This window comes from Rhinolophus sinicus, linkage group LG15 (genome assembly GCF_036562045.2).
Source record: "Rhinolophus sinicus isolate RSC01 linkage group LG15, ASM3656204v1, whole genome shotgun sequence".
Classification (NCBI taxonomy): Eukaryota; Metazoa; Chordata; class Mammalia; order Chiroptera; family Rhinolophidae; genus Rhinolophus; species Rhinolophus sinicus.
The window spans coordinates 22417237-22432754 of record NC_133764.1 but is presented as its reverse complement, the minus strand read 5'-3'; the positions used below and the strand labels follow the sequence as shown (position 1 = coordinate 22432754).

The window sequence follows — 15518 nt, the reverse complement described above, 5'->3', positions numbered from 1 at the left end:
AGACTTGATCAAGGTCACACAAGATGGATGTCAAGACCCAAGGGTTTCCACGTCCTGGTCAGAGATGAGCAAACTTCCTTTATAGGTGTGATCCTCTGAGATAGCACATGTAGGGAACCTCTGGAGTTACCAGACTCAGAAGAGATTACAAAGCTGCTGAGGAGCAAGAAGTAGAGGTAGTCAATCCCAGCATTCTGTGTTCTCCACAAGGAGAGTGCTGAGATGCATGAGTATTGGGGAGCCCCTGGGGTGTTGGGGCCGCCAGCACTGGCCACTAGGAGGTAGAATACCTAGAGCTAGAGAATTCCTTGCAAGCAATTCCTTGAGACTGGAAATCCAGGTGAGCTGGAAATACATGGTCACTTGCCAAGGCAATACAGCAAGAAGACATAAATCCTTTGGTTTTGCCAATATGGTAGCTAAGTCATTTGGGGGAAATGGGATTGTAGCGAGAAGAAACAAGCAGACAATTATCCAAAGTGCAGGGTTCAGGATGGAGACGGGAGGACAGTGAACTGGTTGAAGCAGTTCATCAGGGTGGCGACACTTCACCCCTCAGCCAGCCAGCCCCACTCTCTAAAGGGCCCTCACCACCCACTACAGACTGCTTATTGGCAGTCAAGGGTGGAGGGCGGCAACTTCAGGGGATGTGAAATTCCTAAGAGTAGCTTAAAGCCTCACCTGTGTTTGGAAGGTTCAAAAAAACCTTCAGTATTCCTTATGAAGCAACTTTCTTCCTTCAAACAGTGCTTTTTATACCTGTTTTTAGCTCTTGCCAGGCTGGAGTATCCAGGAAGAGAAGAAAATAAATCAGTGAAACTTTACTGAATACCTACTATCTGACAGATTTGGAGATACACGTTTTGAAAAGTTGTGGTGAAGTGTTAAGAAAGGCTTCCAAAATATGCCTGATTTTTGTAAGTACTTATATTAGTTTCCTTTGTATTTAGTGGAAAATATACATGGTCACACACAAAATTTATAAAATATAGGAAATCATAAATAAATAAATAAATAAATAAATAAATAAATAACCAGCATTCTGTACTTAGTTTTCCATTTCCCTATTGTTACTTAATAGTCTTTTTTTTGCTCATATGTCTTAGGATTGTTACTTATATTCTTCCATGTCGTTAAAAATTCAAAAATTATTCAAAATTAGCATGCATGCCATTTCACTGCATTGAAATACCAAAGTAATATATCAAAATTGATATTTAGGCATTTCGTTCAGGTTGTTCTCACTTTTCTCTTTTACAAGTTGAGCTGAGACTTGAAGGATGATTAGCCAGGCAGAGTGTGGGGGAGGGGTTACTCCGTCAAAGACCATGAGACCTGCACATTTCAAATATATAAAATAGATTAAATGAAATACTTTAGTAATAATGAAAGTAACTAACACATAGCACTTTGAGCCAGTGATGTTCTAATCCTTTCATAGACACTAAGGTATTCAATCCTCCGAGGCAGGGACCGTGTTTCCCCGAAAATAAGACTGAGCCGGACCATGAGCTCTAATGCATCTTTTGGAACAAAAATTAATATAAGTCTCAGTCTTATATTATGTTAGATAAGATCAGGTCTTATATAAATTTTTGTTCCAAAAGACGCACTAGAGCTGATGGTCCGGCTCGGTCTTATTTTTGGGGAAACACAGTACTATTATCCCCTTTCACATAGGAACAAAATGAGGCCAGAGAGTTAAGTAATCTATGGAAGAACACACAGCTCATAGATTTGGAAATGACACCAAGGGGGTCTGGTTCCAGAGTGTAAGTAAGTAAACCAAGAAAGCAAAATGTGCGTACTGTGAATTTATGTTAAACCGTAACAGCCAAAGTCTGTAATCCTGATGTATGAGGTTGGTGCAAAGGTAATAGCAGTTTAAAAGGTTAAAAATAATTGCAAAAGCCATAATTACTTTGGCACCAACCTAATAAAATGCCTTTCAGATTTACATTTGGCATGTCTTTGAACAGTGGAATCCATGGATTTCTCTTTTCCTTGCAAAACTCTGGGAATTAAATAGTGGTTTTCCTTATTTGTTCTAAATGTTAATCTCTGCAGCTGTCATGGGGTGTACCCATGCTTAAAGTACCTCACTCTTCCCTGTGATTTTTCAAGAAGGGAAAATTGTGCCTTGCAAGGTGATATCTCATTCCTGAAAAGCAGAAAGAAAACCTGCACTTGTAAGGAATTACATGTAGTTCAGAGGGCTGAGTCTGGGTTTCCAGGAAGTTGGAATGTACCAAGATTCATGGCCAAAGAATAGCAGGGACCATGTCACAGAGGAGAAGCTTCCATCTCATGCTGGAAACAGTGCAGAGTATTGAAAGAATGTTCAAGAGAAAGAGACGGAGACTGATTTGCAAAACCACTTTGGATGCTGTGTGATAATGGGACAGATTGAAGAGAGGCAAACTGGAAGAAAAATCAGCTGAGAGGAAACACAGTTGTCATGGTCAGATGCTGAGGGCCTGAGCTAAGACAGTGGCAATGGGAATGGTGAGAAGCAGATACACCTCATTTCAAAACACAATAAGTGAAGACAGCAACACCCTCCCTCCCTTTATCTACAAGGGATACATTCAAAGACCGCCAGTGTACCTAACACCTCAGATAGTCCTGAACCATACATATCCTATGTTTTTTCCTATACGACATACACCCTTTTCACTTAAAGGAGGCACTTTACGGCTTCTCTTTGGCACATCCAAGTTTCCAGCATTCCTGCCCTGGAGCTTTGGCGTCACCATTGGGTAGAATAAGTGATCCGTGAACACAAGCACTGTGATACCAAGTCAGTCTGATAACTGCGATGGCTACCAAGTGACTAACTGGCAGGTGGTGTATACAGCGTGGATACACTGGACCAAGATACAATTCACATCCCCGGTGAGATGGAGCACGCGGTGCATAGTTTAAGACTTAAGGATTGTTTATATCTGTATTTTCCAATATATATTTTTGGACCATTGACTGCAGGGAACTGAAACCAAAGAAAGTGAAACCACCAATAAGGCGGGAAAACTGTAGACATAGGATGTGAAGGGGCGGGACAAGCCAAGGGTGATCCCAGCTTTCTGGCTTAGAAGTTGGGTAGGAGGGGATGCTTTTACTGAGTAGAGAATACAGAAGGGGGAAGAGGGGACAGAATCTACTCCAATACCAAGATGTACACCTTGACCTACTACACACACACACAAAGAGTCAGAGAAAATGATAAGAACTCAAGAAGGAAAAGCAAAGAGTAGGGGCTGCGTGGAGACATTGTCTCTGGAGGATGCTAGAAAGAGGCCCCGAGGATATTGTTTCTGCCCACATGAAAGCTGGGGCCAAGCCTGTGCTACCTGACCTTGGGCCACACCTGCAGAAAGGAGGCCAAGACTGGGCCAAAAGGGCACTGTCCTCAGTGAACCCATCCCTGGAGCCACTGTTGCCAAAAGGAGAGACTGAGACTGATGCCTGGGGACGTGGAACTGCGGGGCCAGAAACTGAAAGGAAACCAATCCAGCGACGAGGAGGCGAGCAGAGCAGGACCAGGCGGTGATGTTGCAGAACATGAACTGTTCAGCCAGAACCCCCTGTACTCATGGCTGGGACCCTCTGCTGGACGGAGGTGGGGCCTCAAAGAGGCTGGGCTGAGCCGCAGAGCAAGGACACAAATCATGGCCCTCTGTGCGGACGGATCCACCATGTTGACTGCTGGCTACTTCTTTCACCACCACCTGAGAGATCTTTGGTGATCCCCAGAGATCCTGACCTTGACACCATGGTTTTCTGATCCTTACCTTCCTGTACATCTTCCAGCTCCATTATGGGACTTGGGCAGAGCCATACTGCTCGTCCAATCACTGAGTTATTCATTCACTCACCAAATATTATTAAGCTTCACTACGTGTCAGGCATTCTGGTTATGACTGGAGAGTCATTGCTAAATAATGCACACGGTGAAATACAAACCTGACCAATGCTATCTGTGTGATAGATTCCATCTATATGTGTAAATCATTCACCTGGGACAGCAATTTACCACCTGGGAAATTTCTAAAACCCTTCAAGACCAATTCAATCATCTTAAAGCTCCCTCATGTTATACATTCAACACATGCCTAGTAGCACCTACTCTGCATACAAGTACGTCGTTTTCCAATCAAGTAAAAACACATATGACAAAGGGCTATTTCCTGATTTTAGGATGGATATGGAAAATCTTACATGTGTAATAACTGACATAAAATTTTATATTCATTATAAAGAACAACATTATAATAAATAGATACCATATCAGAAAATTCATCATGTTATTATCATCAGGTGCTAGGATTTGGTAAAATCCACCAACTAGACATAGTATGAATTTGGTTTAAGTTCAATAGGACATGGTCTAAATTTTTTGAAGAGAAAATGACATAAATAACTCACTCTAACACAATGTGGTAAGTGCTGTAATCATGGAGGTTGATAATAAGGTCCATTATTAGAAAGTGATTGATTCAGCAGTTTCCATTTCCTTCTTCTTGCCCTCCCCAACCCATAGAAGCCAGCTCTCAGAAACTGAATCACGAGTATGATAGGGGTTTCCCTCAAGAGGTAAATGAGGGAATGCAATTCAGGATATCAGTCGAGGGCTGGGGTAGAGGAGGTGGGTGTGGTGGAGGCATTGATTGTGATCTAGAGTTTCCAATGAAACAAGTGATTCCTTATTTGGAATTGACAGTAACAAAGCAAGACACATGGATGCTAAAGCCTCAGAGAAACCTGTCATTGCCCCTGGTCTCATCTTTGCTTTCCATCCCTCACAACCACCATTAGCCATCATCGGGATGGGACAGAAACACAGCCCGTGTGTTTTAAGAGAAGTAACTCTCCAGATACAGGAAGGACAGAATTGCAATCGTGTGGTCTCACTGTGCTTATGTCTTGTTTCCTCCATTATTCTAACCCCTTTGGGGGCTAGTGAAAGCCCTCCTGGTTTGGCCCCCGGTTAGCTTCACCATCCGTATTTGCTCCACCACGCTGCAGCTACACTGAACTGCTCCCTCCTCCTTCTGAGCCAGCAATATTCACACCTCACCGGACCTCCATTACCACCCCACCTGTGTATGTTCAACTCCTGTGTAACTTTCAATACCCAGCCAAAGTTACATCCCTTCCATGAAGCCTTCCTCAACCCTCCTGAGGGAGGTCCTTGCTCCCTCCCCCTGGCGTTCTGAGCTTTCATTTCTTTTTTTCCTGAAATCTTAGCACTTTTTAAGTGCTGTGGTTACCTGTTTATATACTTTACCTGCCCGTACTAGACCAGGGGCATCTAGAGGACAAAGACCGTTAAAAAGAACTAAATGTGATTTATGCTCACTAATTATGGAACAACAAAATAATAAAGAATGGAAAAAGGAAAAGAAACATATGGTTCTGACTAAGAAAGTAGACCCTTTCACACCACTGAAATTATGAATTCAAAAGAGTAGGAAATGGCTTTGAATTTGGCACTGTTTATGCAAATACCATACAGGGTCCTTAAAACAGTTTAGAAAAATGGGAATCAAGACTTCATTTCTGCAAAGACCTTTGGAGAGAAACTTTAGTTAATTTCTCAAAAATTTCTTTCACGTTAAAATTAAAGAATTGACAACAACCTGCTTTCCACCCAATGCTGCTGTAAATGTTTTAAAACAAAATGTGTTTGTAAATTTGTGGGCTGACAAGAAAGGTAATACACTCTCACTTTAAACAAATGAGAAAACTCCAGAAAAAGTGGAAAACAAGAAAATTAATCACTCATAGATCTATCACACATACGTAAGTACTATTGATGCTTTGGGGCATTTATTTCCAATGCTTTTTATTTTTTTCAGGCCTAGCATTTACATACATAGAAAAATATATATATATATATATGAATATATATATACACACACACATATATATGGCTACAATATTTGTCATATATGTGTGTATACATATATACATATATATTTGCACAATTCTTCATCTTGTACAATTTGTACAATTTTTCATCTTACATTTTTACAACTGATATTTTTATTATATTTAGCTCCTTCAGTTTAAAGGCCTAATAATAAGCAAGCCAGTGCACATACCATAATTTACTTTATCGTTCCCCGATAGAGGAAAATTTAGGTTTCCTAATTTTAGAGCTAAAGTGATGCTGGGTTATGTTTGAAGATGCCTCCATATTTGGGTTTCTTCCTTTAGAACTCTCCCCTAGAAATGTGCCCTTTAGATTAATGGGTATAAATATTTTTAGGCTCCTGACATATTAATACCCACATCAAATGCATCTTTATGATCCTCAACTGGTACTTAACCTGGTGACTATTTGACCAATGGACAAATGACAGAACCGTGACCTCATGCTTCCTAGTCCTCTAGCCGGGATTCTTTAATTCAGCTTCTTGCCTCCAAGAAAGGCTGTGGCATCATAGCATGTACCACATCCGTGTGGTGAGAGCAGCTGAAGAAGCACAGCAGTTTCAGCTCTGTGGAAAGGACGGGGCTGGAGAGTTCACCTATAGATCAGTTTCTGTGGAAAGGGACCAGCTAAGAATAGCCCTGGGGCGACACATACTCTTCTCTCATCCTCTTCTCGGGGGAAACAATTTCCTCACAAAAAACCAGAACAACTCATGAGTTGTGGGCTGAAACTTATAGCTCAGAGAAGCTATTCTTAGATATCCTGAACTCCTGTGGTCTCCTGGGACCCTGAGTTGCACAACACTCAGCGTGACAACACCGCTATGCTTAAAAATTTCCCTCTTCACCCCCAGATTCCATTTCCCCATTATCGGCGGGGCTGCATATAAAGGGCAGAGGAGATGGCTGTGCACTCCAGAAGGGCGCAGCCAGCAGTGAGTGCCCACTCCCGTCTCTGTTCTCCTGCTACTCGAGCCCACGCTCCCTCTGCTCAGCAGCATGAAGGTTCCCGGGGCTGCCCTTGCCGTCCTTCTCTGCACCATGGCCCTGTGCAGCCAGGTCTTCTCTGTACCACGTGAGTCTATTGTTGCAGTTGGTGTCCCCCCTCTCTGGCCACGGTCAGACCACATCTATCTTTTCTTGTGGTCTTGAGAGCCCCCAAGACAAAATAGAGACCTTCTTAAAGGGTTACAAAACAGCTTTGCTTTTTCCTCAAGGCTTTTATTTTCATCTTATAAGGGGTTCTGAACTAACCTAGTCCCCGTATCTGGGTAGAGTAGGAGAATAACAGTGCCATTTTATGGGTGGCAAAATAGGGACCTAAGGAAATGAGTGTGCACGAGGCAGAATCCAAGTCTGGTTACTTCCCACTGGTGTCATTCTTCTACTAATTTACTTTAGGTCCCCCCAAGAGCGCTGTCCCTTGGCTATCTTAGGAGAGATATCTTTTGCTGGGGTATGGCTTCTTGAACCAGACAAAATTTCCTGAAGGGAGATGAGATAAGAGAACAGTCTGCTTGGATGTCTGGCTCACAAAGAGAAAGACAGAGCCCACAACAAAGAGTCCAAGAGAAAAAAGGACACAGACAGAAACAAGGACAGAGATAGGGATATTTCTAGGCAAAAATGCCCCATGACTTCTAGTGACCTTGTCTCCCAGCCGATGCCCTGAACACTCATTTTCCCAGGGATTAGGTCTCAGATCTTACCTTTTCTTCTTGACTCAGGCTCATTCTGTCCCTTCCTCTACAGTTGCTGCTGACACCCCGACCGCGTGCTGCTTCTCCTATATTGCCCGGCAGTTTCCACGCAAATTCATAGCCGACTATTATGAGACCAGCAGCCAGTGCTCCAAGCCCGGTGTCATGTAAGTGTCAGTCTTCCTGCCCACCTCTGGGGAGATAGAGAGGGTGTGGGGTGGAGGCAGTGCCCAAGGGCACAGACGGGCCAGGGGTGCCATCCTGGAAAGGCCCCATCCTCCAGGACATCCTATTGAGTATGCAGGACCCAGGTCTCTGAGGTGTGACCTGATCTGGCCAGGGGCTTGCAGAGCCAAGGAGGGCTGGCCCAGCGCAGAGGGAAGGGAGGGGAAGAAGGAGACAGCAGGATCCTCTGAGGGGTCCCCTGAGTCAGTGAGAGCAACTCTCTGCATTGAGATAGGCAGAGGGTCCCTGAGAGAGTGGGCTGGCCCTGGGATGTCTGGGGCAGAGAAGGAGGGAGGGGTCATGGAGGGCCCAGGGTTCCCCTGCTGCATTCCTCAGTGTGTAAGCCTTCCACCTTCTCCACAGATTCCAAACCAAAAGACAGCGGCAGGTCTGTGCCGACCCCAGGGAGGCCTGGGTCCAGGAATACATCACTGACCTGAAACGAAACGCCTGAGTGCCCTGGACACTTTGAGGAACCCAGTCACCTTGGTGGGCCAATGGGGAGCAGGGGCCTGGGTCTTGGCAACACCCTGTAACCTCCACAGCTACCTCTCTTGTGGGCTTGTTGCCAAACGCCCATACTCTGGGATTCTTCCTAACTTAAAATTTAATTTATTTATGTTATTTAATTTTCATAATTTATTTTAAATGTCACACTGTATTTGGGACTGTTTGCTCCAAGAGGTCTCAGGATTCCTTTTTCACCACCCCTCCCCTTCTCCTTCACTTGCACTGTGATTCAGTGACTGTCATAAGCTTATTCTAGGCAGAGGTGGTGCCAAAGCCACCAGACTGAGAAATATGTATTGAATGTTTCTATTCGGTGCTGTGTTCAGCCCAGAGAAATAATAAAGATGCTATTTTAAAAAAGTAAACTGGCATTGAGTTTGGTTTTGTTTATATACCAAATCAGAATCACTAGCTAATATGAAAGACAGTTTGGGGGATATAATCAATAACATCGTAAAGCTTTTGGTAGGGTGTCAGATGAGCACTTGTCTTATGAGGGAGACCCCTTCATGGACGGTATAGATGCCTGACCACTGCACTGTACACCTGAAGCTGAAGCTGAATAATATAGAATGTCAACCATAATGTTATATACATATATATATATATACACACATACACACACACACATATGTATATAATCACAGGACATGGAGTACAGCATAGGGAATAGAATCAATGGAATTGTAACAGTTATATATGATGTCATAGGGGTAGTAGATTGGGGGAGGGGTTATCACTTTGTGAGAGATATAAATATCTAACTATTACATTGTTTTGTACACCTGAAACTAATTAAAAAACAAAAAAGAAGCACTGGTTGAAAGAAACAAGAGGCAAAGAATAGGAAGATGTGAAATGGAGAGAAATTGGGAGAAATGGAAGGGGGGCCACCACATAGTTACTCTGCTTTACACTACAGCCACATTTCCGGAACATTGAAATTATGAATATTTTTAATCAAATCCTGATGTACATGCTCTAGGAAAATTCACTACTAGAATGGATAACATTGAGAACCATACTCGTAGTACATATTTATGATAAATCAAGCTTTCTTAATAATAATTATTAACATATTGACACTTACTCTAAGCTGAGTGCTTTTTATGCAGTGGCCACTTGATCCTCACAATGAAACAGTATAGCTTAAGTACTATTAATATCCTCATTTGACAGAAGAGTAAACTGGGGCTGGGGCTCAGAGAGGTTAAGTAACTTAGCCAAGATCACACAGCAAGTAAATGATACAATTAAGTTCTAGACTTTGATATAACTATACATTATGCTCTTAACTGCTAGCCAAGTTATTTCCCAAAATGCAATCCATCTACACACAAATCACAAGCAATGATCAGAATTAGATGTGAACCTGAAATTGATATTTGTACCAAGCTTATCAGATTTTCCACATACATGTTAACAGCTAAGAACTACTGAAAGAGTCAATAGGATTTGCCATTCTTTTCCAAATGTGGTGCATGTCTGCTTATGGTAACAGGTGTATTGTACATTATTTTCCTTGAATCCAGGCTCCACAAAATAAATGGCTGGTGTTCAAGGGAAAGACAACCAGCCTACGTGTGGAATAGGATTATATTTACAGGTTTACTGAGAAAGCTGTTATTTATTAGACAGATTGCCTGTGTTACAGTTTAACTACAAGAAATGTACGCTGAGCTAGAGTCCTTTTTGCCAAAGAAGGAGAAATTTAAAAGACTTGTGTGAAAAACCAAACTTTTTATAAGTCATGATTATTTCATTTTGATTAAATTAATCTAATTTTTATATCCAAAATTAGTTGAGAATTGTAGTGCTCAAACTCTTTACAGTACAATTAAACACTCCTAGTGAACAAACATTAAGATATCCATACGATTTGGCCTAGGTATCGTTTGCCCTGATTCCATTTCTAGGAATCTATTTTGTAGCAACAATGCCAAAGAACAGGAATATATAGGCACAAGGATATTCTTCGCAGCATGATTTTTAAATGGCAAACAAATGGAAACAACCATCAATAAAAGATTAAATCATAGAGGATTGAGCTGCCCACCAATGGAATATTCCGCAGTCAGTAAAAAGGTTAATACATCTATGTCTATGGAAAGTGTCCATAATATTATATGCAAAAGGTATATCTGTTTACATCTAGTTTATGCTTATATACTCTACATGTATGCTACAGAACTATATGTATAAAATATTATTTTTGTTTTTATTTTTAAAGCAACATACATATATATATTTGCAAAGGTAAATATTTGGAAAGATACATATCAAATAGCTAACTGTGGTTTCTTAGAGCAAATGGTATTAATATATTTTGTTAATGGGTACTTATCCTTTTTATTTTCTGCTCTTCTTTTTCATTTTGACTTATTTTTCAGTGAGTATGTATTGCTTGCCTCTCAGGTCTTATCTTACCTTATCTCTGGATGGGTGATATTCTACCCGTCGGAATCATTTTCTGATTGGGATTCTGAGTTGACAGAAAGAAGACAGAGTTCAGCTTGGCCAGTCTTGAAGCCATAATGGCTTTTATATAATGAGGGCAGTGCAACAAACAAGTCCTTTTGCCCAAAGCTTTCATATCTCAAACACGCACACACAAATCTCCTCCCAGGCAACATTTTGTATTCCCCTTCCATTAGGAATGTCCCATTCCCTACCACCATTACCATCCACACCTGTGATAAGTGGAGGCACTGTCAGGAGAATGGAAGGAATAGCCTTTGTCTCCAGAGCAGCAGTGAGGTGTCCCCATTTCTTCTCTTTTGGCTTCCAACATCCTGGGAAAAACAAAACCTGCTCATTTACATTCACCTGTTTCCCAAGGTCCAGCAACCCCAAACCAAATGAGAAGCTTAACCAGCTCAACTCCCCAAGTACAAGTGTTGTGAACAGAGTAATGGAACAAAGACTCCTCTGAGGGAAAAGGGAGAATGGGGATCGCATTGTTAACCAGTTTATAGGGCCTTCCAGAGTCTGAGACATGCCTGAGGTCCTGGTCAGCCTCTCTGGTTGGCCCCCCTGGAGACTGTCCTCTGTGGACACATATGTGTGCTGGGCAAGAGCCCTTTTTGGGGGGCTGTCTACCTCCTGTCCATGTGAGCTAGGAGCCTGGGGTTTGCCTTAGGTGTTGAGCAATCAATGGCCATTTGGGTCTTGTGGTTTCCTTGGCAATGAGAAGTCTTCTAATAATAGCAGGCTTCTGATCTTTGCTTCTGATCAATTCCATGGGCTAGACAACCAGAAGCAGAGCACTTGTCCAGTCCTACATCTTGCATTTTAACTGGGGTTGGGAATGTGCGCTTCCTAGCACAGGCCTCCATGCTAGTCACCCCAACATCCCCACCTCCTAGCCCTCTGGGGAGAGACCGCTGCCTCCATTTCGGCCCCTGCAGAGGTGGGACAATGTGGGGAAGTGATAAATATTTGAGCCCAATAAAAAGCCATTTCTCCCAGCACTTAGATTTGACAGGACAAGGAGCTGATTGTCCACTTTACGTAAGAAAGACACATATTTCATAGGAGAGGGTGGGGGGTGGGGGAGTTAGGGCCACAGTTGGACCCCAGGCTTCTCTCCTATTAAGTCTCACACCTTCCTGCCTCTACTCGCACTAACGTTTAGCTTGGAGTAAACATTTCTGCATTTGCAGCCCTTCTAGATTCCAGATTACTGGTGACAGTTGACAAGTTGGAAAGGCTTTTCTTAGCAAAGCTGGTTTTGTTCCTCTTCTGGTTTCAGATGAGCCCATTTCAAAGCAGTCTAAACTCTTTCTTAAGGACCTTACTCATGGATGCAAGAAGTAGCTGTTGTATTCCGACCTTCAGAATCTTACCTATCAAATTCCTCAATGTTGCAGCCTTAGTATTTGGCACAGGACCTTAACACTGACACCCGACAGACCGCAGTTTATCCAACAGTGGCAATACCACATTAGAGCAGTTCTCAAAAGGTGGTGCCCAGACCACAGCAAGAGCAACACCTGGGAACTCATTAGAAATGCAAATTCCAAGCCCTCCTCCCCTCTTTAGAAGGTGTGGCAGAGCCACTTGTGTTTTAACAAACCTCCAGGTAATTCCCATGCACAGCAAACTTTAAAAACCCCTTCCATTTAATAAGGTCCTCACCAAATTCCCTCCGACTTTTTCAGTTCAACCAATCCCACACTTCAGTCAGGGACTGTTGCTTTTAACAGACCCCGTATCTCTGCACAGATACAGGACTCTGTATTTCTCAGGATGCTGGTAGTTTCAAGGAGGAAAAGAAGCAGCAAACAAACCTAACTCAAAGAGGCTTGACTAAATGATCCTTGTCGCCCCCAAGACGGAAGGGTGCATGGTGGCTCTTGCTCCAGACAAGGCTGGATGAGGCAGGCAGCCCTGTGATACCCCCACGCGTCCTAGTTTCTTCTCTTTCTGATCCCCCTCCCAGGTGAGAGTCCCAGGATAGCTGCCAGTACCTTTCAGTGTTACATGAATCCTTGTTCATTTTCTTCAGGGAAGAGAGGGACTGTGTCCCCTTTGAGAAAAAAATCACTAGGTTCTTTTAGATTTGACAGACTTAGGTCAGAAACCCAATTCATAACCAATTGCTATAGCTATGGGGATAGGTTTCATTGACTTTTTTAAGCTAATTAAAGCACATTCCTGGATTGTGGGTTGGATGAATTTCACATAAAGTCTGAAAATTATGGGGAAGAGTGGCTTCCCAAAGGAACTATGGGTTTCTGGCATCAGGAAGGAATGTAGAATAAATGCTGGTCAGGAAAAACACGTTTTCCTTATACTGTGTTTGTCTTTTTCCTGTGGATTTCTTTTTCTTGCTATAAGGACACTGACACTTTGTATGTGATGGACATTTCTTCTCCTTTGCTCTCTAGATTAGAAACAATCTTCCACCTTCCTGAATTACTTTATTTTTAAGAAGGTGCTGACTTGTGTATTTCCTGTTGCCCTATAAATGACTATTGCCCAAATCTGAGGTTAAAAAGCCATTAAGCTCCTTGTGGTGCCAAGGTAACCACCAGAAAATGAAACTACATGTCTGCTCCAGGACATATACAGTAGGGTGGAACGGGGCCTGCCACAAGCACCGCCTACCTTGCTTCGTATCAGCAGAAGACAGGGGACAGGGAAAATAAAAGAACTCTCAGACTAATGAGTCATCATTACTGAAATTGCCAGTATTGAAGAAGAGAGAGACGTCCTTTAATATTAGATGGCCAAAGGGGTAGATGACAGGGGATACCTCCTACTTGCTTTGCTGCTTCTATTTTCCTTCTTTCCGGGGAACAGCATCCACAAAAAATATTATATGGAATTGACCACATCTGCAGACACTGGGTGGGTCCTGATGAAAATAAGCCGACTTGTGTCTTGGGTTTTTTTAAACTTATCATCATAACCTAAGCATTTCCCATGTCATTACATTGTTTGTAAAGGCTCCCTAATAGCCAACCCACTGCTGATGCCATAATTTTCTTCGCCATTTCCGTATTGTAGATGATTTCAATTGAATCCAATTTTAAATTGCTATCAATGTGCAGGGGACCAAATATTCTTATGCCTACACATTTTCTTTCATATTTAAAGTTACTTACATAGGAAATAGATTCCTAAACATGGGTTATCTTGGTCAAAGGCTAAGAGCATCTCAAGATTCCTCATACACATTAGTACCTGCATCTAACACATCTTTATGCCCTTTGCTTTGTGCCGATGGGGGCCCTCGATGAATCTTGAATGACAGGGTGTTTGAAAGCTTGCCTCCGCGCTCATGGCTCCTGAAGCCCAGGCTTTGCTCATATAGCTCTTTCCACCTGGGTGCAGTTTGAGTTGGGTTGTGTGACTCATGTCATCGTTCCATATGTAACAACTACACGGTTAGAACAGCTGTGGAATAACAGAGATGTTTCTGTTCTGCTGGGGGAAACTATGACTAGAGAGCTTGAGTAAGAAGCAACCAGCTAAGTGTTATCCCAGGTGACACCAGCTTCTCACCTCCTCTCGTTGTGGAAACCACTTCCCCATAAATAGCCCCAGTCAAGTGAGTACTTGGAACTTTTCTTGCAAATACCATGAGCCCTGTGGTTACCCAAGACCCCTCTTGCATGTACAAGTCAACAGGCACCCCTATGCTTAAAAATTCCCTTATCATCACCCCGTTTCCATCTCCCCACGGTCCAGGGCTTCCCTGTTAAGAGCAGGGGACACAGCTTGGACCCCAGAAGGAGGCTGGCTTTAGCGAGTCTTGCACCCTCACTGTCCTCCTCACCATGGCCCTCGGTTCCCAGGCCTCGTCTCATGAGTGTCCTCCCACTGCCATTTGCTGTTGTCCCTCCTCTTTGGCTAAGGTCAGATCATATCACCAAAGTCCAGAGGTATTCAAGTGAAATTGAGAACTTCCCGAGGGGTTTTCAAAATTCCCTGGGCTATATGTTCAGGGGGCTTTTCTTTCCAAAGGAGCTTGACCTTTTTACTCTATATACCGGGAAGGCAGGGTAGGGGCCTGTTCTATTGGGGGGATGGGAAAATCGAGTGGGTTTTCAGCAAGAGACAGAATCCACTTTCACTTGCTTCTCAGGGATCAGCTGAGTAATACACGTAAACTCACGTCAGTGCCTCCTTATAGGTGATTTTCAGAGACAGTCTCTTGCTGGAAAAATCTCTTCTAGACCAGATTCAGTTGCCCAAATAGAACTGGAACAAGAGGCAGACGGTTCAATTAGCTGCATTCCCTACAGAAAGAGATAGAGACCAAAACTAAGATTAAGCAAAAATAAGAGATAGAGGAAGCAGTCCAAGATGGTGACGTAAAAAGATCCTGAATTTACCTCCTCCCGCAGACACACCAGATCTACAACTACATGTGGAACAATGTCCCCTGAAGAAGGCCTGAAAAATAGCTGAGCAGCTGTTCACATCAGCAAATGAGAAAAGGGCCACATTGAGGAGGGTAGGAGAGGCTGAGACGCAGTTCCACAATCAGGAGGGAGCTCACAAACCCAGAGCTTCTCCCTGAGGCGTGAAGGGTTCGTGTCTCACATCAGGCACCCAGCTTTTAAGACCTGCACCTGAGAGACAAGCTCCCCAAACACCTGGCTTTGAAAAACAACGGGCTGCATCCAAGAGACCCAA

At 43.0% G+C, this 15518-nt stretch overlaps 1 protein-coding gene and 1 long non-coding RNA gene across 4 annotated transcripts in view; one reads left to right on the top strand and one right to left on the bottom strand.

Annotated features, from left to right (window-relative positions):
* Window positions 1-6878: 6878 nt before the first annotated feature.
* Window positions 6879-8677, top strand: LOC109447849 (C-C motif chemokine 3). Its single transcript, XM_019732548.2, has 3 exons — window positions 6879-7012; window positions 7690-7804; window positions 8226-8677. The coding sequence occupies exons 1-3, from the start codon at window positions 6937-6939 to the stop codon at window positions 8314-8316; spliced, it is 282 nt and encodes a 93-aa protein (XP_019588107.2). The 5' UTR covers window positions 6879-6936; the 3' UTR covers window positions 8317-8677.
* The window catches only part of LOC109447853 (uncharacterized), a 74945-nt gene continuing 67157 nt past the window's right edge, over window positions 7731-15518 (bottom strand). For 2 of the 3 annotated variants that reach the window (XR_012491987.1, XR_012491986.1), the window contains 3 exons: window positions 14995-15118; window positions 11063-11164; window positions 10776-10854 (listed from right to left, as the gene is read on the bottom strand). This is a non-coding gene — a long non-coding RNA (uncharacterized LOC109447853). Of the gene's footprint in view, window positions 7831-10775; window positions 10855-11062; window positions 11165-14994; window positions 15119-15518 lie in introns of those variants that run through there. The other variant, XR_012491988.1, reaches the window with a different exon arrangement.

What these genes read in the sequence shown, in the direction of transcription:
- LOC109447849 (XM_019732548.2), top strand. Translation starts at nt 6,937, where the DNA reads ATGAAGGTTCCCGGGGCTGCCCTTGCCGTCCTTCTCTGCACCATGGCC. An exon ending in CCAGGTCTTCTCTGTACCAC is followed by an intron (nt 7,013 to 7,689) that starts GTGAGTCTATTG and finishes CTTCCTCTACAG; the next exon opens with TTGCTGCTGACACCCCGACC. An exon ending in TGCTCCAAGCCCGGTGTCAT is followed by an intron (nt 7,805 to 8,225) that starts GTAAGTGTCAGT and finishes CCTTCTCCACAG; the next exon opens with ATTCCAAACCAAAAGACAGC.